Source organism: Lycium barbarum, chromosome 4 (assembly GCF_019175385.1).
Source record: "Lycium barbarum isolate Lr01 chromosome 4, ASM1917538v2, whole genome shotgun sequence".
Taxonomy (NCBI): domain Eukaryota; kingdom Viridiplantae; phylum Streptophyta; class Magnoliopsida; order Solanales; family Solanaceae; genus Lycium; species Lycium barbarum.
In genome coordinates, this window is record NC_083340.1 from 34379570 (window position 1) to 34403170 (window position 23601).

The 23601-nt window shown below is 35.4% G+C and overlaps 2 protein-coding genes across 9 annotated transcripts; one reads left to right on the plus strand and one right to left on the minus strand.

The window, feature by feature from the left end:
- The first annotated feature begins 3489 nt into the window (after positions 1-3489).
- LOC132635843 (receptor-like protein kinase 5) lies at positions 3490-8093 on the plus strand. The gene is made up of 3 exons (XM_060352410.1): positions 3490-4677; positions 5295-6871; positions 7325-8093. Exons 1-3 carry the CDS (start codon positions 3620-3622, stop codon positions 7789-7791), a joined length of 3102 nt encoding a protein of 1033 aa, XP_060208393.1. The 5' UTR covers positions 3490-3619; the 3' UTR covers positions 7792-8093.
- A 1370-nt stretch (positions 8094-9463) lies between these two features.
- On the minus strand, positions 9464-21638 carry LOC132635844 (nuclear poly(A) polymerase 4-like). 8 transcript variants are annotated; one of them, XM_060352412.1, is made up of 13 exons: positions 21137-21636; positions 20749-20826; positions 14023-14130; positions 13778-13840; positions 13521-13682; positions 13099-13212; positions 12960-13022; positions 12521-12850; positions 12259-12423; positions 10993-11877; positions 10799-10894; positions 10166-10242; positions 9464-10073 (listed from the first exon to the last, which is right to left on the minus strand). In XM_060352412.1, exons 1-13 carry the CDS (start codon positions 21272-21274, stop codon positions 10046-10048), a joined length of 2307 nt encoding a protein of 768 aa, XP_060208395.1. In that variant the 5' UTR covers positions 21275-21636; the 3' UTR covers positions 9464-10045. The 8 variants fall into 8 exon arrangements, with proteins under 8 accessions (XP_060208395.1, XP_060208396.1, XP_060208398.1 ...); XM_060352413.1 differs by having other exon boundaries at positions 9464-10070; positions 21137-21635; XM_060352415.1 differs by having other exon boundaries at positions 9464-10242; positions 12259-12342; positions 21137-21638.
- Positions 21639-23601: the final 1963 nt, after the last annotated feature.

Below are 23601 nucleotides of genomic sequence, written 5' to 3' on the forward strand. Positions count from 1 at the left end.
ACTTATTTTTCCCTCTAAAGTACTTATTTTTTCAATAAGTGCTTATTTAAAAAAAAAAGTGAAGTGTTTGGCTAAGCATTTGAGAGAAAATAAGTGTTTTTGGGGAGTAGCAGAAATAGTTTTTTAGAAGCTAAAAAAACAGTTTTTGCCCAAAAGCACTTTTTTGAAAAGTATTTTTGAGAAAAATACACAAAGAAACATTTTTTAAAAGCTTGACCAAATACTAATTGCTGCTCAAAAGTACTTTTTAAATTAATTGGTCAAACACAAACTGTTTTTAGCTAAAAGTACTTTTAAAAAAAATACTTTTAAAAAAAATATTTTTTCAAAAAAGCTATTTTTAGAAGCTTGGCCAAACAGGTTATTTGTCTCACTACCACACGTCCCCGCACCCCCTTTGAGCTTCTTAATTCTCATACTCTTGAGTTTTGTTATTAACACTACTAAATAAGACTATTCCTTGCAGCTTTTATTAATTTGTTCTGGATTAAAAATTTATTGCCTTTTGCTTCTAGAAAGCTAAATGAAACAAACTTTGACTAACAGTCGAAATATGTCTCCGTCATTTCCACAAAATATAAAGACTTTTCAAGTAGACTAGATGATGAAAACCGTGCTAGCACAGGACCAATACAAAAAATAATATTATATTTTTTTTTAGTCTGTCTTAAAAAGAATGATATATTTTTATGTTTAGAAATCATTTAACTTGAAACTTTTTATTTCACCTTTAATGAAATGATTTAAATCCACATAAATATCTATGACTTGTTTAAGACCACAAGTTTCAAGGATCTTTCTTTTCTTTTTTAAACTTCATACCTAATCAAACTATGTCACATAAATTAGGATAGAGAAAGTACCTTTTAGTAATATAATTATGGAATTTTTATTATAGAAAGTATTATAATTCGTTTAATTGAAAATACTAATAAATTATTTTATTTAGTCCGTTTCTCCCATATATGGCTTTTCTGGTTTGGTTCTCCAATTGAAAGATTTGAAATACACCTTCTTCTATCGAGTTTCATGTCATCATCTTTTTCTACTCAACAACACTGAAAAGCGCTTTCATGTGTTAGCATCTGTTGTAGTCTTAAATTTTTAAGTATAGACCAACTTCATCATTTTAAGAAAATATGTGTATACGTTTCTTGACTGTTTATATTTCGTCTTCTTGATGTTATTCCTCATTATTTGTGTGAGACGTATGTGTCTAAACTTATACCCAAAAGGTATAAGTTTTAAATCTTTTGGTTTTATGACTTTTTTAGCGGTTTTTGTGTTCAATTTAAATCGTTATTTCTTTTTTCATGAATTTCTGTTCTTTAAATTTTCTCTAAGCGTACCTTTACCATTTTTTGAACTTATTATCATTATTTAAATGTCATATTTTTTTTTTATTATTTTGCAATTATCTCCTACTTCTTCACATGGACACCACCTTAATTTTTTTTTTTTTTTTTTTTTTTACAATTGTCTCCTATTTCTTCATGTGGACCTCACCTTAAATTTTTTGTTTTTATTTTTATTTTTACTATTGTAGAAGAGTGGGCCCCACCTTATTTATTTTTTTAAAAAAACTTTATTAGAAGAGTGAGTGGACGACGATCCAACCCACTCTTCTAATATAGTAGAAATATATCATCGTAACTCCCTCTTATCATTAATCATAAGTTCTATAAATATTTAATACTTTAAACACTGCAACTAATATTACTTTCCCTTTTTTATATTAGAAAAATTCTAACTTATAAAGGTTATTGAGTTCTTGTGTAATTCCTAACATCTGGATTTTAACTAAGAAGTTTGATCCCCTTCTATTTTTTTGTTTTCTTAATTTGATTTGTATTTTCTTTGGGGACTTAAATTCAAAGTTAATGTGTCTCACAACTTAAAAAAATTAGGGGGTCGTTTTGGTTTTGGATCTGCGACTAATAGGTTCAAGAGATGAGAGAAAGGGAAATTAATATAACTAATATTTTTTAAAAAATAGTTGAAATGACCTTGATAAATAAAAATGGGTGAAAATGGTTTTCACCCCCCAACTTTACTTTAAAATCAAACTCCCTCCTTTATTCTAATAGACTTTTTAAAATTTCTATTTTACCCTTACATTATCAACTTGTCATCGTTTCGTTTACTTCTTTAAAATCTTAATTTTTTAAATCTCTTTAATCTAGGTAACAAATTTCCTATAAAAAATAAATATTATTTTCGAGACGGAAAAGGAAAAGTGAGAAATACTAGTTAAGTATATAACTTAATGTTGTTCGATAATGAAATAAATGAGAATAAATAAATTATTTTTTAAAATAATGATCAAAACTCTGATATCTACTTATACAAGTAAAAATAACTTTATAAATATATTTTAATGCATGTAATACAAAATAATTAATAAAATAGAGGTATATTTCATAACAAATTCCTAAAAGATTATCTATTTATATTATAAATGAATTGTAAATTATAATTTAAAATATTCCATTAATGACAATCAAAGGTCGTTTATATACTGGCAATAGAGAATAAGAGGGAAGTGAAACTTAAATATACATATACACATATATGTAAAAATAACGGGTAATATATATACACACACATGCATGCATGCACTAAATATCAAACATAAAAAGTAACATTAGATTTTGTGATAAATTTATAAAAGGATTATTCTACTTATAATATGAATTTAAATAAAAATCTATACATATCTACGTTAAAAAAAATTATATAATATAAAAAGGTATTACATAGATGGAAGATTGAAAAAGTGGTAAAATAGACATTGCATATAATAAAAGAGGAAAATCTCTATTGTTCATAATTGAGAGGGAGTTTGATTTTTAAAGTAAAATTGAAGGTGAAAATTAAAAATATATTTAAAGATTTTTTACTCTTCTTAAAAAAGTATTTAATAATGTTGATCTCCAGAGTACTTCTCTGCGATTTTTTTTTAACCTTTTACTTAATTATAAATAAGAGGTAACAATTTATACGAGGGTGGATCTACTAAGTCAAAAAATGAGGCGTTTGATTTTCCAAATCGTCAAATCTTGTATATATTAGGGAGTACTCTCTCCGGATAAAAAAAAAATTCATTTAGCCATTTTTTTTATCAAAAAAAGTGTACATTTATCAAATCAAGAAAGAATTAAATTTATTTTTTAAAATTTGTTCCTATTAAGTGTTATATGATCAAATTTTAATGTCTATTTAATTAGAAGTAATTTAGTCAAATTATTTATTTTTATATAAAAATTTATATTTTTTTTAAGAGGTGTGTAAATGATTAAGTGGACGACTCGGCGAATAATATTTACGTCGTGGGTTGTTGGACGGCTAACGCACAGTGTGTTGAACAGAAAGTTTTTCAATGGTCAAACAAAAGACAAAAAAGAGGGCCCAAATCTCGAAGCTTTATGTTAGGCAGCTCGATGGAAGCTTCAACTGGATCCAATACTTTACTTGCCCACTTAGTTATTTTAATCAACTTAGTAATGATGCTTTCTTCTTACCGTACTACATACCATATCTATAAATTCATTTTTCTGCATTTGTCATTTTGTTCACACCTCCAATGTTGACCAAACATTACTAAAATCAACCCTTAATCATGCACTATCTTTTATCCCATTTTCCGACCAACATGTTCACCGGAAAACAATCCCTTCATCTCATTATTCTGCTAATAAACTTCATACCAATTTTTGTAACTTCACAAACACCAACCACAACTGAACTTAACACACTATTGAAAATAAAACATCAATGGGGTAACCCAAAATCACTCAATTCATGGAACTCTACTTCCATGCCATGTAACTGGCCTGAAATTGAATGCTCAAATGATGGAAAAGTCACTGGAATATTACTTCAAGAAAAAGACATAACTTCCCAAATTCCAAGTTCCATTTGTGAGCTAAAAAACCTTACTTTTCTAAATCTTGCATGGAACTATCTTCCTGGAAAATTCCCAACTTTTCTTTACAACTGTTCCAATCTTGAACATTTAGACCTTTCTCAGAATTTCTTTGTGGGATCCATTCCTGAGGATATTCACAAGCTTAAGAAACTCAAGTATCTTAATTTGGGTGGCAATAACTTCACTGGAAATATCCCATCAGCTATTGGAAATTTGACTGAGTTGGAGAGCTTGTACATGCATATGAACTTGTTTGATGGAACATTTCCAGTTGAAATTGGAAATTTAATGAATCTTGAAAACTTGGGGTTGGCTTTTAATGAGTTTTTTCCAGCAAGAATACCATTGGAATTTGGGAAGTTGAAAAAAATGAAGTATTTTTGGATGAGAGATACGAAATTGATAGGTGAAATACCTGAAAGTTTTGGAGATTTTCAAAGTCTTGAGCATATTGATTTGGCTTATAATAATCTTGAAGGGGAAATGCCATCTGGATTGTTTTTGTTGAAGAATTTGACGTATGTTTACTTGTACAACAATCGGCTTTCGGGTTTGATTCCTGAAACTTTTAAGTTGTCAAAGTTGATTGAATTTGATGTTTCTTCCAACAATTTGACTGGCACAATCCCTGAAAATATTGGAGAATTGAAACATTTGGAGATTTTGAATCTGTTTGCAAATCAATTGTATGGAGCAATTCCACAAAGCATAGCCAACATTCCAACTCTCAAGGAAATCAAAGTGTTCAGGTATGTCAAACGGCCACGTTGAGGTGAATTTGAGCGCGTTAAAATGAAATGAGTTAATAAATAGGAAAATTACAGCCAAATACCATTTGGCCATCTAATTCACAAAATATGTACATAGTGTATAGTGTATAGGTAGCGTATAGTTTATACTAAATATACATATATTATACGTACCTATACATATACTATGCATACCTATACATATAATGTACATTCCTATATAGTCAAAGTGTATAGATAATGTATACTTCTGCCATGTTTGGTAAACTAGATGCCCGAAGTATATATTTATATAAGTCTCCAACAATAAATGGGTTGATTATTGCCCGAAAGTTAAATAGGTTGGGCTATAATGGGTTAAGAAGCGGGTAATAATCCAACCAACTCAATTCTTACTAAGTCTTTTTTTTTTTTATTATTATTATTATAATTTTTTAGCACTTAACAAAGTTCTTTCTTTATTATGGCTATATATAACATATAAAAAAAAAGTTTTTTTTAAAACAAGATTTCTCATGTTTCATCACAATTTTTTAATGGAATGGGCGGATTAGTGACCATCCCAAACTTAGGCGGGTCAGATTTTCATAGACTAATTTTACCACCTCTATGTACAGGAATAAATTAAATGGGAGTTTACCAGCTGAAATGGGACTTCATTCAAAGCTGGAAGCTTTTGAAGTTTCAGTTAATTCATTCACTGGAAAATTGCCAGAACATTTGTGTGCTGGAGGAACTCTCTTTGGTGTGGTAGCTTATGTTAACAATTTATCCGGTGAAATACCAAAATTACTGGAAACTTGTTCTACTTTACGTACAATCCAGCTCTCTAAGAATCAGTTTTCAGGTGAGATTCCATCTGGAGTTTGGACTTTGGTTAACATGACAAGTTTGATATTGAGTGATAACTCATTTTCCGGGGAGCTACCGAGCAAAGTCGCATCCAATTTTACGCGATTAGAGATCAATAACAACAAGTTTTCTGGTGAAATTCCGGTGGGAATATCTTCTTGGGCTAGTTTAGTGGTACTTCTTGCAAGTAACAATTCATTTTCAGGTCAGATTCCAGTGGAATTGACTAGTCTTTCTAGGCTAACACGGCTAGAGCTTGATGGTAATTCGTTGTCCGGAGAAATTCCAGCCAATATAAGATCATGGAAATCTTTAGCAATTTTGGATCTTGCCAGGAACAAACTCTCTGGCAAGATTCCAGCAGCTATCGGTTTAGTCCCCGATCTTGTTGCACTAGATTTGTCTCAGAATCAACTTTCAGGTCCAATTTCACCTCAACTAGGTGTAAGAAGGATCACTAGCCTTAACCTATCTTCCAATCAACTTACCGGAAAAATCCCTGATGCATTTGCTAACTTAGCCTTTGATAACAGTTTCTTGAACAATCCCAGCCTTTGTGCTACTAACTCGCTTCCATTTCTTCCGAGTTGCAATGCCAAAGTCGGCGATTCCAAAAGATTGTCCCATGGAATTCTAGCCCTGATTTTAGTCCTTGCAATCGCTGTTTTCTTGTTTTCCGTTGTATCGACCTTGTTCATGGTTAGGGACTACAGGAGGAAGAAGCACAAGCGCGATGTTGCAAGCTGGAAGTTAACTTCATTCCAAAGGTTGGATTTCACAGAGGCAAACATTTTGTCGAGTTTGACAGAAAATAACATGATTGGAAGCGGTGGATCAGGTAAGGTGTACCAAATTTCCATTGGCAGACCAAATGAATATGTTGCTGTGAAGAGGATTTGGAGTGATAGGAAAGTAGACTACATTTTGGAAAGAGAATTCTTGGCTGAGGTTCAGATATTGGGATCTATTAGACACTCCAATATAGTGAAGTTATTGTGTTGTATTTCAAGCGAGGATTCTAAGTTGCTCGTTTATGAGTACATGGTAAATCACAGTCTTGATAGATGGCTTCATGGAAAGAAGAGAATTACCTTGAGTAATAAAGTCATGGATTGGCCAAAAAGATTGGAGATTGCCATTGGAGCTGCTCAAGGACTTTGCTATATGCACCATGATTGCTCTCCACCAATCATTCATCGCGATGTAAAATCAAGCAATATCTTGTTGGATTCTGATTTCACGGCCAAAATTGCTGATTTCGGCTTAGCCAAGATTTTAGAGAAGAAAGGAGAGCTTAACACCATGTCTGCTGTTGCAGGTTCCTTTGGTTATATAGCTCCAGGTAATAGCAATGATCCCTTTAGCTCAATTTCTTTAATATTATCGAAAGTATGACTAATGAAGAATTTGTTAGAAAAATAGGAAACATAATCGAAGTAGAAATGACTTTGAGGCGTGAAAGAATTGATTTTCCTTAAAGAAATATTGCCCGTATACAGATTGGGAAGATACAAGTTATTCCCTTCAGGATGCAGCAAAACTCATGTTTATACTTGCAGATTTTTCTTAGCCATTTCATGAAAGAAGGCCTAATTGACAGAGTTAGAAAAGTGACTATTTTAAATAGTCATCTTATTTCAGGAACACACGTGTCCATTTAAATTCAAGTTTTGAATAAAACCTGAAAATACCCAGGCTTTTAATATTTATCAAACTCATTTCGCCTTCCGTCGTGGGACAATCTCACTTCATATATATTACAAACTATCTAACAGAATTTACTGTTTGATTACAGAGTATGCTTATACAACGAAAGTGAATGAGAAGATCGATATCTATAGTTTCGGAGTGGTGTTATTGGAGCTAGTGACAGGAAGACAACCAAATTCCGGGGAAGAGCATACAAGCCTGGCAGAATGGGCATGGAAGCAGCACGGAGAAGGGAACAATGCCATCGATAATATGTTAGATACAGATATCAAGGAAGCATGTTACTTGGAAGAAATGAAGACTGTGTTCAGACTCGGGCTTATATGCACGAGCAACTTACCTACAAGCAGGCCTTCCATGAAGGAGGTTCTGCAGATACTTCATCGATGCAAGTCCTTTAGGAATTCTGGAGGAAAATCGTCAGATCCAGAGTATGATGTTGCTCCCCTGCTTGGAAACAACAGCGAAAAGTATATTGCAAGCTACAAGCGTATTAATTCCAACAAGGTAATAGATGATAGCGATGATGGTCTAATAATTTCCAGTGTGTAATATTGGAAATGGAGATAGTCAGACAGTGGAAAAATTGGCGATAGATGGAGATGCCAATGTAATCTGAGTCCTTGTATAATGATCATAGGATATAGGTCCATAGAATAGTGCCACTAAGTGAATTACAAGTTTGAGTATGTACTAGGGATAGAAAACTCCTAATAAGAATGTACTGTTTTTTCTAGTTTACTCTTGGATTTTAACAGCTGTATTAGTTCACTGCTTGTAGGTCAGGTAAAATGCATCATTAACTTTTGCTTGTTTTCAGAAAGTGGAAAATTGAAAAATTAAACAGAGTAAAATGTGAGTAGAGTATGTATAGAGAATTGTCCATAAAAGAGTAATAAGTTTGAACATGTTGTAACTCTTAATTCCTTTTGAACAGATCAAATCAATTATCTAGAGACTGCTCCAAAATTTTCATTTGTAGAGCTAGTTAGTCTTTTATAACAAGACTTTGAACTAGTGTTCTCTCCTATAATCGAACACTTTCATCGTGTTGTAAGCGAACATTTCCAAAGAAATGATATGACATGGACTAGATCCCTTGAAAATATACTACTCCTTATTACTGGTTGACCTATTGGAAGAAGGAAAACTTATCCTATTTCACTAAAAACAAAAAAAGACATTTGTGTTGCTCCTAGTTATTTCAGTGCTAAAACTCAGTATCCTGTCTGTCTTGATGATTGAAATCCTCTATGAAGAATGTCATTCTTATGTCATGCTTCTTGAGCACTTTGGAATTGATTGGCCTTTGGTGTAGCACCACTTCTATCCATCCTTGACCCTCCTCTCCCCAACCAAGACTTTATGAAGATTGAGGATGCCCTCATTCATCAGTACCAAATTGTACTATTTACTCATTGCCTGTAAATCAAATGAAGTTTGCCTCCATTGGCAATCATCAATCTCTGTTTTGTTAAAAAAATAATTGAGCTAAGGAAATACAGCAAGTTACAAAGTATAATCACAATCTAGCGCTTTATTGAAAAATCTTGCATCCATGCACATATGTTATGTGCCAAATCGTCCCTCATCGGTTGAAAAGAGAAATATTAATAGGTTGATAGGCTAAATGAGTTCTCTTTTGGGTTGAGTTATCTACTGGTATCAGAGCCAGTCAATACACGTGTGGCACCGTGTCCCACGAGTGGCGGCCTAGACCCAACATGGGTGCCAAGCCGTAAGAGACCAACGGTTCTCAAGCGAGGGCAATTATTATGTGTCGATTTCCCTCATCTATCAAAGAAAGAAATATTAATTGTTTTATAGGCTAAATGGACTCTTCCACCTATCGAACTAATCTTTTTGGTTGGACTCTCCTTTTGGATCTATAACAACATACGGCTCCTTTTTGGTCTATAACAACATACAGCGCATCAGGTATGGAGAGGCCTTCCCTTCCCTTTTCGCCAGAGCTTTATTGGTGTTGTTTCACCGTTCAAATATATGGATGTACTCAATACTTTACGAGAGCCAAATTGGAAGATAGCATTTGTATAAGTGCTTTTATTAGATACTCTTCATTTGGAAATCGAGACAAAGCTCTGGAAAAACCATAATGTTTCCATCTGGATAGGAAAAAAAGACCGTCGAGACCTTAACCCCAGTAAACGTCTAAACTCCATAAAGAAAATTTTCTCATCACCTGCTAAAGGGGCAAATGATAGGATAGTAACTGCAAATACACCATCTTAAACAAAATAGTACCAACATGGAAGGTTTGCTACATCACTATATAAGACAAGTCTTCATAGATCCTTGAAAGAAGAAAGTGGCAAATACCCTATTTTACAGTTCCCTTTTTTTAACATCACATGCAACTTCCTCTTTCCACATCATCTACGAGATTCATAACAAAAGAAGTAGATTAGACCCAGGAGAGTGTACACTATTCAAGGTCTCTTCTCTGACGCTGGCTCTTGACTGCAACAATAAGCAATACACTGCAGGCACATCTCCTTTTCTTTTCTTTTTTTCTTCATTTTTATCCTTTTAATTTATTTTTTATTTTTTTGGCTTTTTGAGGGGGGAGGGGGGAGGGGGTATTAGAAAGGCACGGATTCTCATCACTAAAACTCCTTCATCCAACTTCAAATTGGGGGCTTGAAGACCATCCACACCATAATCTGCAACCTCTTCTTACTTTAAAATGTGAGCTTGGAGACTAATCCAAACACCTCATCCAACCATCTTTAAAGCAGGCACGCTTGCTTTGAAACACACGAATCTTTGGAATGTCCACCAAAATTCAAGCTGTTGATTCCAGACTCAACCTGCTAGAGAGAAACCATGACAGGAACAAAGCAAGAAAGCATAAAGATAACACAGCCTATCAAATCATAAAACACAGGTCCTCAGAAACACATGCCTTATTGCAGCCTCTTGCACAGCCTCTGGGCTTGCTCCATCCTGCGGTTCCATTGCCCTTGCGAGAGAATGGTTTGGCTAGAAAACGAAAAATTATAATCAGTAAGCTCTTCATCCTGAAAATACCAAATATAAGGCCAGATGCAGAAGAAGTCTAAGCAAGATGTGTATAACCCATGTTTCCTAGCTAATAAGAGAATTAGACAGCTAGCGGGGGACACACCACCATGTATTGGTCAGACACACGCTGAGTAAACGAATCAAATTTAAATACCAATGATTTTTAAAGAAGAAAAAGGGAATGAAAAGCATTGCTTTTCAAGGGGCCGAGTATGTCGATCCAAAATCCTGACATATTCCCCAGCTCTAGTATTTTCAAGATCGGGATGAATCTTGACACGCAATCAAAGAAACCAACTTCATGAATTTTCCAATACACTGATGATATTCCCAGCTCTTCAAGTCATAATAACCCTAACAAAAAGAAAATGAGATTGAACACTGGAAAATAAGCATTTGAACAGTCATAATGGGAAACTCTTTTTCTTTGAAAAGATAATAATGGGAACTCATAAACGATATATAGCTTTGCTGAGAAATTGGTAAAAATGGACAAGAGACTTCTGCACTCCACCTGAGACTTCTCGGCCAAGCCATTACCCAATACTCCATTCCCACTTAAACATCCATCCCCTAGTTGCGAAATCTGATCGGTCAAGCTCATATCACCCTGAAAGGACTCTTAGCTCTCACTATCTTCATCACTTCCATAAATCACTGCCATCAGCTACAATTCAAGATCCGAAACACGCAGACAGAGAAACTCACCTCGCAAGTGAGGTTCTGAATGTTGGAATTTGATACAGGCACTCTTTCCGAACTTTCTGCACTACCAGTCTGAATGCATGGTTCATTATCCTGATGAAGTGATCCCAAAATCTCCCCCTTCTCATCATTCTGCAAGACTTGAAAAGTCTGGACGTCTCTAGCGCATATGTCTTCACACTGACTGAGCACCTCCTTGCTTGGGAAGGATTTTGTGTTAGAACTATCTAAATCAATTTCTCTGGAAACTCCGGATAAAGTGGAACCCCTTGACATTGTATAATTTAAACTATCAGGTGTACAAATGGAACTGTCACTCAGAGAGGCATCGTTTCTGCTGCCCAGTAGGCAAGAACTCTCAAGCTCCCTCTGTGACTCATCAGAAACGATTATCTGTGATGATCCATCAGACCAACAAGAACCACCTAAAGGAGAAACAGATCCTACCCTCTGCGGACTGATAGAAGCACGTTTTCCTGGTTTGCCCGAATATACATGAACTGTGTCAGCCTCCTGCTTCCTCTTTGGATGCCTTTCATCAGGAGACCTGCAGCCTTTAGCAACTTTCTCAGGAGTAATATGACTTGTGTTCCTAGATTGTCGCGGTCTCCTATATCCATCTGGAAAGACAAAAGGAGGAATTTGCCTCCTCCGAACATGAGATACATAGATATCCATGCCTGGTCTCCAATAAGCGTACATGCTTACGTCTTGCTTAAACTCATCGACTGTGCCACGAATATCAAACTGTTGTCCTTCTTGCACTTTGACACCCTGTTTCCTCTGCAAGCCCATAAAAAAAGCACAATGTGGGCATGACTTAGATAAGTCTACAAATTCATTAGGATACGGATGGCACTGCAACATCCCGTTCGTGTCCCGTTCTATCTGAAATGCATCAAAGGATAAACATGAGTTCCAGCGTTATAATCATGACAACTGAATTAGATTTTTCCCTCTCTGAACTTTTTCTTTTCCCTCTAGTGCTTACAATTCTGATTGATATAATAAAACCAACGAAAACAAAATATCATTATCACGACAACTGAAATAGATTTTTCCCTCCCAGAATTCTTTCCTTTTCCATTAGAGCTTTTTTAAAAAAAAAAAATATATATATAGGGCAGAAGGGGAAGGGATTACAAGACGGGGAATCGAACCCTCACTGACAAGGTGAAAGTTGAGGAAACCAACCAAATGGACCACTGAGATTCCCCTAATAAGCCAAAATGGTTTTTTTTTTTTTCCGTTAGTGCTTACAATTCTCACCTTAAGTGTTAGTTGTCGAAACCGGGATTCCACCCAGCCTTTCCAAGCTAGCAAATCATCATTATCGGCTGCTATAATGTCAACCTGCAGATAATTTTTGTAGACCTCAAAGAAAAGATAATGCTCAAAAAGCGCGGCCCACTGTGCTTTATTCAACTCTATCTCCTGGATGACAGAACCAAGTGAAAACAGCAAGCTACCAATCAAAATGCGTCAGTAGAATGAAAAAGGAAGAAAATAACACTGAATTTTTACGTTATACCTCACAAATTTTGTTACCAAACTGAAATTGGTCCATCATTACTCGAAGAGTACTTGGTGAGACATTGTAGCTAGAGTTCATGCAAGGGTAAGCAGGGGTGATAATTGGCATATGATGGGTTCGGTCTTTTGGATTCTTGCGAGGATCCCAAACAAGAAAACCAAGCTCATCCTCTTCTATTGGGCATAGCATCACTGGATTTGGCCAACGCCATTGTGTATAAACTCTGAAGAACCTAGAAACAAGCATACTTGGGAGTGCATTAGGATAAAATTGGCAAATGCGAGCAACCAAAAGAGCCCAATTCACACCGCCAAGGAATCCGGTAACCTGAATAAAAAAGAGTGCAGAGGGAAAGCAGAAAATCATGCTCACAAACTGACCAGCTTATGAATACTGTAGACAAACCAGTGAGGATGTTAAGGGAATAAGAACTCACATTGGAATAAACACCGCGCTTTTTTGCCCAAAACTTTAAACATCTAAGAGTTGTGCGGAAGTGCTGCATAATTTTGAGAAAATCACTATGGAAGTTCAATTTTTATAGACACCAAAACACAAGGGGAGGATAGGTTTACCTCCGCATTAGGAACTAGTTTCAGTATTTGATCGGCAACCCGGCACCCATTGAGACTTCGAACGGTTGGTTCATCCACATTGTACAGTACAGAACGATCTGAGATATCTAAATCCTGTGAATATATGAATTACAAGATCGAATTAAATGCAATGCAGCACACAACTCTCATGTAATAATATTCAACTACTACATGAACACCTCTAAAGTTTGGAAGGACATGAAATAAGGCAGACAAAGTACACATTTAAACAAGACTAATGAAGAAGCTGCTGTAAATCCACATTGATCAAATGAAAACTAAAATGACTAATTCTCGATGAATTAGTTACGACAGGAGGCCTTTAAATTCTGTCGTTTTTCAACATAGGTATAACCTAATAAGTAAAGGATATAATCCAAAAGAGGAATGTTCCAACTTACTTCACGGACAACTAAAAGAGATATGCTTGCATAAAGGAGATCAACAGATATTCCTTGAAATTTGAATTTCATAACTGGGACATGGGCATCAGGAACTGGTTGAAGTTCACTAACTTCTTCCTTTTCAGCCAAAATATCATGCAAAATGATAAAGAAATCTTCCTGCAGAGAAAACAAAAGTAGAATAAAGTTCATCAATGACTATGATTAATCATCAGACTAAGCAAAGTTCTGACCAGTAAATGGGAGGGACTCACATCACGATTGACATAAGAGGGACCAACACACAATGTATCTATGTCAGCTCCAGGCCCATGAACCTGCATAACCATACGAGGTTGTGACCAGCAACAACGAAATAGCGGCCCCATAGGCCATTCAGATCAATAAAAACAATAAATATAGAACTTCAATATACTATCAGAATTAATCACAGAATGCGATTGCATTTCTTTAGATAAGTTAATTCTGAAAAAAAATAAAGTGCTGAAATGTTACTTACTCCTAGCCGATAAGAACCAAAAGTGAATATGATAGCATTTGCATCCTCCACCATTTGATCAGTGTAGCCTCTCTGGCGAGTCAATTCTTTAACCCATGATTTTACAATCTACAGCACAATGGTACCAGTCATTACAACTTCACAATCAAATTACATCTGATCAATAAAACCATCGCGCACTTCAGTTGATTTCATATGTTTCCAAAACAGCTCAAATTAACTTTTCAACATGATGCCAAGACAACTTAATTTTTTTTAGAAAAGACAGCTGAAAATTAATTTTCAAACATGATGTCAAGACAGCTCAATATTAATTGGTCACTCAATCTGAATACAATAGGCATAGCAAGTGGTAGCACACAAAAATTTCTTGTTATTTTGGCCATCACAAAGAAAAATGCACCAATTTCATCCTGGTATGACAGAAATTAGATCCTGTCAAACTGGATATGGATAGCATATTCAGGAATCAATTCAGTTAGCAGGAAGAGCAAGCGTGTATGGTCCACGATGATCCAATCAAAAGATGCATCAACTCTGATGGGGAAAACATTATAGAAACTTTCTCTAACAATGACTAATCAGCTAGTCATTCATTTAGATATTACTTAACTCCTTTTTATCAGATCCAAAAAGCCAAAGACTGTGTGCCAATTAGAGGTCAGATTATTTATCTTAAGAATGTGACTTAATGAATGACAAAGGTAATGCATGTATTAACATTTCTTAATAATTAATTTATATATCAGTTTCTGCAATTTTTTTTGTTTTTTGAGCATATCGGTTCTGCGATTATTCGATGAAGATTCTGCGATTATTCGCTGATTTGAAACCAAAACATCTTAAACCTATGGAAAGACAGAGATAAGTCCAAGAAGTAAGAACAAGGCAAAACTAAAAAGTAAAAATATAATTCAGTCTTACTAGTGTTTCACTGTGTTAATCCTCCTAGTTTAGGTAAACAACTTGCAGGAAGTTATTGCTAGCATCGAAACTCCAATATTGGATTTGCTGGCAATGGAATTTATAGAGTTACAGGTGTACAAAACTTGGTTTATACATAACAGTTGCTCAGTAGTGTATGCCTCCCTTATCTCTATGGTATCTACGCCCAAACCAACAAAAAATGAAGCATGAGGAAGAGAATATCTGCAGTGAGACTGCAATTCTCCTTGTTAAACTAACACACTTTTTTAACGTTGTACGATTGTCAGGCCCTCTCATGAAGTGACAGAATGTAGGTATGCCCTCCAGTCTAAAAGGAGGGGATAGCCATTAGACCTTGGGCCTAGTGGTGCCTTTGGCCAAGCCTACAGTTCAAATTCTAGATCTCGCAATAAAAAAATGAAGATCTCTTTTCATGAAGTAAATAAAAGAAATGAAGATCTTAATGGTGTCAAAGAAGAAAGGGTAATTTTAGGTGAAAGTTAATCTGATGTTCATTATGCAAAAGCTTCAAATAAGCAACACAAAACTTACTTCCTTTTATGTTGGTACACAACTCTGCAGATCACTTTTTAGATCATGGAAAATAACCTATCAAAAAATGGTGATCATTTATGTTTCAACTGTAAAGCTAGTTTCTGACTTACCATACTCTCCTCACTTAAATTTGTTTTACCAGATAGTTTGACAAAATAGCATGTGGTGCATCCCTTTTCATTTTTTTTAGTCCAAGAGAAACAATTAATGAGCATAGAAGATACTATAGAAGGGAACACTATCGGATCAAATGACAACATTATGTTTTTTTGAAACTGGTAAATTTGTATTCCTCAGCATTAAGGATATGCTGGAGACCTTGAAAAATGTTAGTCTAAAAACAGAAATAGAAAAGAGATACTTACAGGGATTTTAATAAGTCTACAAAATGATCTATATCCTCTAATCCTATTTCTTTACACCAAAAGTAGAAAGATACAATACAATTCCATTATAATTTCTGAATGGATCAAATGACAACATTATTGAGAAGATGGCTTGTCCAAACTGATTTATTTTATAGGTAAAGTCGGTAATTTTATTGATGTAAATCCTACATTAAGAAGATGCAAGGAAAGTGTACATCCAAAAGGAGAGCTTTACAGTGCACGTAAGGTGTTTTTTTTTTTTTTGGATAAGGAGCAGTGCTAAGTGTTAAGAAAGTCAACTAAGGCATCCGGTTCTAACACGTCTGCTTTATCCTTGTTGCACCAAAACTAAGCAAAAGTATATACATGAGTTAAATGTCAATAATGGTATCTTTTTTGTCTTCAAAAACTCTAGAACTTCTTTCCCTCCAAATAGTCCACCATACCAAGGCCAGAATGATAACCATGTGGCCCTAGAAGAGTCGTATCCAATTTATGCCATGAAAGAAGAAAATCCACAGTGTTCTGTGGCATACACACCATTTAACCCAAAATATTTAAGAGAAGCTCTGAATAGTGAATTTACAGCGGAGGAAAAGATGATTCACTTTTTCCAAATCCTCTTCACATAGATCGCATTTATTGCATAGAATTATGTCTCTCTTTTGAAGATTATCGAAAGTGAGGCATTTTCTGTATGCGACGATCCATGAAAAGCATCTGACTTTTCCAGACTGAATTCATGTAATAGGAGAGAGATTTCCTATTCCTTAGCAAGAAAGCTTGTTAATAATATTCTTACTTCATTAACCCCAAAAAAAAAAGCTGAGGCCATGAAAATGAATAAATTGGAAAAGAACTGACTAGGTAGTACAAACTATTAAAAAAAAAAAAACCTAGGTGATTTCCTCCCATCTACCTAGACCTTGGTGGGTAGCGTTACCCGATACTTGTGATATACCTGTGATAATGAGAGTAGCAAGTACCCAGTGGAATAGTTCAGGTGCGTGCAAGCTCAACTGAAACACCAATGTTATCAACACAAAAACAAATTGACTAGGCAGAACAATCGTGGAAACAGCTCATTCCGTATTTTGGAACTTAGCTCCACAGAAGAATATGTTATTAAATGTGGAAGTGCCAAAAATTTAGATCAATTATTACTATCAATGGGTGATATGAACAACTAAACAAGAATTCTTGAACAGAAGGCCTTAAATCAAAAAAGGGAAGTGTCGCAACCTTTTCCCCATTTTTATGCATTTCATTCTCTATTTGATGGTTCAAACATAATGGGAAGAAAAAGGTCTAGCCAATACCAATAGTAAAGCTCTTTTCGCAGGGGAGAGGCCTTCTCCTAATGTGGTACTGCCGAATGACATTCTTTGCCCCAGCTTGGCAAATTGCATAACCGCACAACAACATTCTTGGCTTGTGTATCTTACTTTCTCTTTGTCCAAGCTCATAAATTAGTGAGAGAACCCCCATATATACTTTTAATACAATTTAATTCCTATTTATCAGCTACTATAAGCAAGTTTTCTATCAGTTCAGCTAGTATAAGCAAGTGATACTAATTGAGTAGAGAATACAACGATGGTTTATGTGTATGACGCTTCAGAGTAATAAAGCCTTTTAGTACTCTTTGACCTTTGTTATCAGACTTACCAAAAATGGAGACGGGTGGGGGATGGGGGAGAAGATGGAAGCAAACTAATTAGAGCACAGAGTTCTCGACCTATATCTGCATGCTGATAGAAACTGGAGCTCAATGCGTAGGACTTTTGAGCTTCATTATTGGAAATACAAATGGCATACTTTTTCCAAAAAGAAGAGCAAGCAATGCAGACAAAATAAAATCTAAAGATGTTATTTTGCAAAAATTATAGAAGGTCCAGCCGACATGCTCTATATGAAAGTGGAAACAGAAAGGAGAATTTCCGCATAGCCATTGTAGATACTCAAAAAAAGGGACTTAAATGTTGAATGGAGAGTTCAGAAAGATCGCAGGCTTTAGTTTAACATCTTATACATTGATCATGACAATGATTTGACACAAATCCTTTTTGCAACTGATTGAGAGAAAGATGACGGAAACCGTCTCATCTAGAAGCTCTTATTTTTTATCAAGCTCACCTAAAAGCTCCTCAATATGCATTAAGGCCTAAATAACCTTAATAGTAAGTTAATAGCTTCCTCGCCACCTATAATTTTCTATATTTTCATAATTTCACTATTTTATTCTCTATCTGGTAAGCATACCAGCAGGCACCACTCTTATCATCCGTGACCGAAACTAAATCTAACTTATTGAGTTCTGTGAACTTTATCATCTAGAAGCTCTTCTTTTTCAAGCTCATCTAAAAGTTCCTCAATATGTATTAAAGCCTCAATAATTTTGATAGTGAGTTAAGTAGGTTATGCCTACCGGCAAATGGCCTCATACGCCCCTTCAGCTATAGTTTTATTTATTTTAATAGTTTTGTATTATCCTTTTGCTTTATGTGGATGATATTGCTCTCTCTAGTAATGACTTAGTGTCGATATTGTATTTTCATGCAAATAGGGGGCAAGAAAACTCTATGGAAAGATGGTGGTTTAATTCGATGATGTTTAAGGAGGAGTTCGAACGCAGGATCAACGGGCAGCCTTGGTCCTATTGAAAATACCAGTGAAGATAAATGAGTTTAAGAGAAGATTAAGAAACCAGTTTCATATGAAATATCTAGGAGAATCAAAGTCTCTTTCAGAACTTAAAGTGATGAGCCCGCAAATAATCCGATTTCCACACGACTCTCTCTCTCTCTCTCTCTCTCTCTCTCTCTCGTAACTAGCAGAACCACTCTTATCTTCAATAACCGAAAGCACCACTCCTATTTTCTATGTGGCACACAACTCTATACCATAGTCATTCCAGCAGCATGTTCCTCTTTCCAGTGATCCTTCCGGTGACACATCATTTCTTTGCAATAACCATCTCCATAACACCATGCCTCTTTTACAGTATTGTACTGGCAAAACCACCTTTGTTTTAATAAAGTAAATACGTTTCATTAATGTTTGGGCCAACACGCACCCGTATACAAGAAATATACCAAAAAAGTAGAAAACTTTAAAAAAAAAACATGATTTTCTACAAGATACCCAATCTTCTATACAATACGCAACATCATGGGTGCACCAAAAGAAAATAAGTGATAGGAGGCTACCATCAACTTAACAAAATTCATCTCTACCCCTTTAAAAGCTCTCATATTTCTTCGTCTCTAAATAACCCACATAAGTGCAAGTGAGGGGAACAAATAAAACTTCCATGCGAAATTGCAGATATCAGAATTTATTCAGCTGCTTTAGGGACAAGTTCTTCCACAACTATTTATTTTTCTAATTTTTTTAATAGTAAGCAAACTACTATTGAGTACTCCACTTTAAGTTTGATGGAACATATAAGAAAGTAAAGTATTACCGCCAAAATAGTAGAATGAGACATTAAAAGAGTTAGGTTCTCAAGTTAAATATTGTCACGTGTTGAACAATATCATAGGCGTGTTGTCTATAACACCAATAAATAGGTGCATCTTTTATCAGAAAATCATTTGATAAGAGCTCTTACATCACTGATAAGATTTTCTTTTCTTCTTTTTCCTTTTAACACGGATTCTATGGTACAACATCAAAAAAACTTGAACGTGGAAGAATTTTTCCTTTGGCTTCTGGACAAGAGCTACAGTCTTCCAGCATTCCTGTTTTCCTTTTGTTGTATTCTGTCATGCACTCTATCCATCACCATCTAAAGTACAAACAACATTATGGGTTGAATTCAATCCCAACCAGGCAACCACTAAAGCTCTAAGTGTTCTGCCAGGGATCTATCCCACACTTCCTTAGATATTTCATCCCTAAAGCATCCGATACATCTTCCCACTAAAGCTCTAAAACATGAATAATCCAAAGCGCAATAAAACCCAAGTGATCTAATTCTAACATATCCTTTAGGATGAAGAACTGACTAACAAATATGGACATCATCATGATTATTAGCAATGCCTTCAAAACAGTTGTTTAATTGCAGGGCTCAACAAGAAAGTCTTAACTTATTCAACTCCGCCCTAGGCCAAAAGCTGTAATCGAAGGCTAATAATCAACACCCCAACCCCAAAAGAAAAGATCTTTTTAACTTCTCATATAGTGTTTCCATTTGCTCAAAACCCAAAATATCACAGCTACCTGAATTTATAATACTGTACAATAAAGCTGCGAATCAAACACATATTAACAACTCATGCAAAAGCTAAAGCTTGTTGCACTACAACTACAACTACTACATACCCAGTATAATCCCACAAGTGGGGTCTGGGGAGGGTAGAGTGTACGCGAACCTTAACCCCACCTCGTGGAGGTAGAGAGGCTGTTTCCGAAGGACCCTTGGCTCAAGTGCAGCAAATCAAAGCAGTTATGAAAAGGAAATACGGAAGTAAAGAAAACATGGCAACTATTCACAAAAGAACAGTAACAACAACAAAATAATGCATAACCAAATCACAATTAATACTCCCTCCGTCCCAATTTAAGTGTCTTAGTTTCCTTTAAAGTCTGTCCCAAAAAGAGTGGCTCTTTCTATACTTAATAAGTTGACAATTCAAACACCATACATGGCAAGTTTAAAACCACAAATTCAAAGGACATTTTATTACATTACACACATATTTAAATTTTGAAGCACAAGATTCAAAAGTCTACCTATACTTTATTTCTTAAAATCCGTGTCCGGTCAAAGTAAGACACTTACATTGAGACGGAGGGCGTAATCTAAAAAAATAAATAAAAATAAAACTAGAACAGATTAAGCTAATACTACTAAGCTTCAAACTTTTACCTGATCAAGCTGACGCAACACTTCTTCTCTCCTTGCTGTCTCTTCCTCGCTCTCATACAACTCTGAGTCCTTCAAAAACTACCACAAAAACTCAAATTCAGTACAAATTCATAGACAAAATTGAATTGAATTAAATTAAGTCACATGACCCCAACATAAAACATTACGCCACGTAGCCATATTTTCCAGTTTATACAACATTACAGGTGGGGAGAAAGCATTAGATATAACGTATCAACCTTGTATATAAGTGTATAATAGTGTACAAAAGGAGTTTATACACAAATATGAACTAAACCGGGTAACAAACTCAAATTATGGGCTAAAGCGTGTAAATACTTTTCTCCCAGTAGACATAGAGCATATTTTTCCGTTAAAAAGTTGGCACCTTTTCTAAGGCCTGATTTCTTAGAAGATCAGTGTCGGTGGGGCCAGCAAGAGACAAAGGCTTAGTCACACCATACTTCTTCGCCGCCGCATCTGCCGGCGGCGGCGGCGGCGGCGTTAAGCTCTCCGAACCCACCATCAATAATAATAAAGCAAACCCTAATTACGAAATCAATAAGAAACAAAAAAAAAAGACACCCAAAATCGAATCTTTACAGATCAGAGCCAACAAAGTGGGCAAACGAGAAATTGAGTGAAAAAGGTGGGGAATTTCATATCTCTATTGGATGAAAATGAACAAATCAAAATCCTAAATTTGAGAGAGAGAGAGAGAGAGAGATCTGGGGAGAAAGAAAAGGGTGGGAAGGAAGATGGGAAAAAGGGGGTCAATGAAAGCGGTTTCTGGGGTGGTTGAGTTGAGCCCGAGGCAACAATAGAGGTGTATTTTTTTTGGATTGCTAGTCAAATTGGTCAATTAACTACATTTCTTATCTTCCCAAATCCACTTGTTTTTGTTTTCGTCTTCTCATATTATTGCTACTGTGTAGGTGTATTTTCCTCAAAGAATGAAGCTGTAGATATTTTTGTGAAATTATAAAGTAGATTTTTTAGAACTATAAAAAATACTAGATATTTAGTAATGATTCTAGAACAGCTTAGTATAGTATCTTGTATAAATATCTTGAAGAGATTTAAGATAAGGTTTGCTAGATTTTTTTCTTATAGTTGTATCTAGAAGAATGTCTAGAATCATCCTTAGACAAGTATAAATAGGAATGGACTTGATCATTTGTAACCAAGTAATTCAAGAAAGCTTTCGTTCTATAACCAAGTTCTCCTATCTAAAATTTTCTTTCTCCTTTCCAAAGCTTCCTCTTCTTTAGTTGAATCTTCCAATCTTAGTAACGATCTTGGGCGAGCAGAAGGTTTCTCCGATTTACTTTTCTTCTGTTATATTTTTCTACATGGTATCAGAGTCATAGCCATATACGTTGGCTTCTGGATATATTTTCAAGATCGGGTTAGTGGTCGATTCAATTGTTTTTTTCTAAATGGATGTGTGTGGTCGTGTTAATGGACTGGGGATGGAATTATTGAACCAGTCCAACTACAAGGTATGGAAGACCTGTTTGGAGTCCTACCTTGTTGGCGAGGATTTGTGGGAAGTTGTCAATGGGAGTAACACAAATCCTCCTGCCGATGCACCAAAAAATAATGACGCACGTAAGAAATGGAAGCAAACTAATGCCAAGGTGGAGTTCATCCTGAAGAGGTCCATCTCTCCCAGTTTATTTGATCATATTATAAGGTGTAAATCAGCTCATGAAATATGGAGGACCCTTGATCGTTTGTTCAACAAGAAGGATGAAGCTCGGCTACAGATTTTAGAGAACGAATTGGCCAACACCATTCAAGGTAATCTTTCTATTGCTGAGTACTTCTTGAAGATTAAAAATTTATGTTTTGAAATATCTCTATTAAATCCGGACGAGGCTATTTCTGAAGAACGAATGAGAAGAATTATCATTCGTGGTTTGAAGTCAGAATATATTCCTTTTGTTACATCAATTCAAGGATGGACTCAACAACTATCCTTGGAGGAATTTGAGAATTTGTTATCGTCACAGGAGTTATTAGCCAAACAGTTGGCTGGCGTATCTATCAAAGAAAGTGAAGGAAATGCTCTTGTAGCTGATAAGAGGAACTTTAAAGGAAAAGCAAGAAAGAGGCTACACTCTCGCTCCTTAGGTGGTTCAAGCTCACCAGGAAAGAAGGAAGAGTCTTCTAACAATCATGGTAAGAAGCCTCCCAAATGCTATCGGTGCATCAAAATAGGACACATAAAAAGATATTGCCGAGTCAAAGAGAGTAATATGGCTCAAACTGAGAAAGCTGCTGAAGAAGAAGGAGACTGGGGAAAGTGCTTTGTAGTTGAGACTCGAGCAGTAGATGCCATGGCTTTCATCAATTTTGAAAAAGACTGGATTGTGGATTCAGGATGTGGGCACCATCTCACCGGGGATGAATCTAAATTTTCCAACTTTCGAAAATACAATGGTCGTGATGTCATTGTAACAGCAGATAACTTAGTTCATCATGTGGAGAAAGAAGGATTTGTTGTCATCAACAAGAAGCAGGAGGACTCTATCACTCTCAACAGTGTCTTTCATGTTCCAGGTATGAGGAAAAATCTATTTTCAGTTGCAAATGTCGTTGATGCTGGAAGTTATCTATTATTTGGCCCACATGACGTGAAATTCCTTCAAAATATCAAAGAACTCAAGGCAGATATCATTCATACCGGTAAGAGAGTTAATGATTTATATGCCTTATCTACCTCTAATTCATATATTGAGAAGATGAGTAGCAATGATAATACATATCTGTGGCATGCTAGACTTGGGCATCTTAACATGGATAAATTAAAAGCTATGGTGAAATTCAATCTAGTAAAAGGATTACCAA

Bases quoted from the DNA above. Each gene is read 5' to 3' on its own strand.
- LOC132635844 (XM_060352411.1), bottom strand. From the start codon at position 21,274: ATGGTGGGTTCGGAGAGCTTAACGCCGCCGCCGCCGCCGCCGGCAGAT. The intron at 20,827-21,136 runs GTGCCAACTTTT...TTTTTGTGGTAG, and splicing joins GAAATCAGGCCTTAGAAAAG to TTTTTGAAGGACTCAGAGTT. The intron at 13,023-13,098 runs GTAAACCTATCC...AAAATTATGCAG, and splicing joins AACTAGTTCCTAATGCGGAG to CACTTCCGCACAACTCTTAG.
- LOC132635843 (XM_060352410.1), top strand. From the start codon at position 3,620: ATGCACTATCTTTTATCCCATTTTCCGACCAACATGTTCACCGGAAAA. The intron at 4,678-5,294 runs GTATGTCAAACG...CTCTATGTACAG, and splicing joins AAGGAAATCAAAGTGTTCAG to GAATAAATTAAATGGGAGTT. The intron at 6,872-7,324 runs GTAATAGCAATG...GTTTGATTACAG, and splicing joins CTTTGGTTATATAGCTCCAG to AGTATGCTTATACAACGAAA.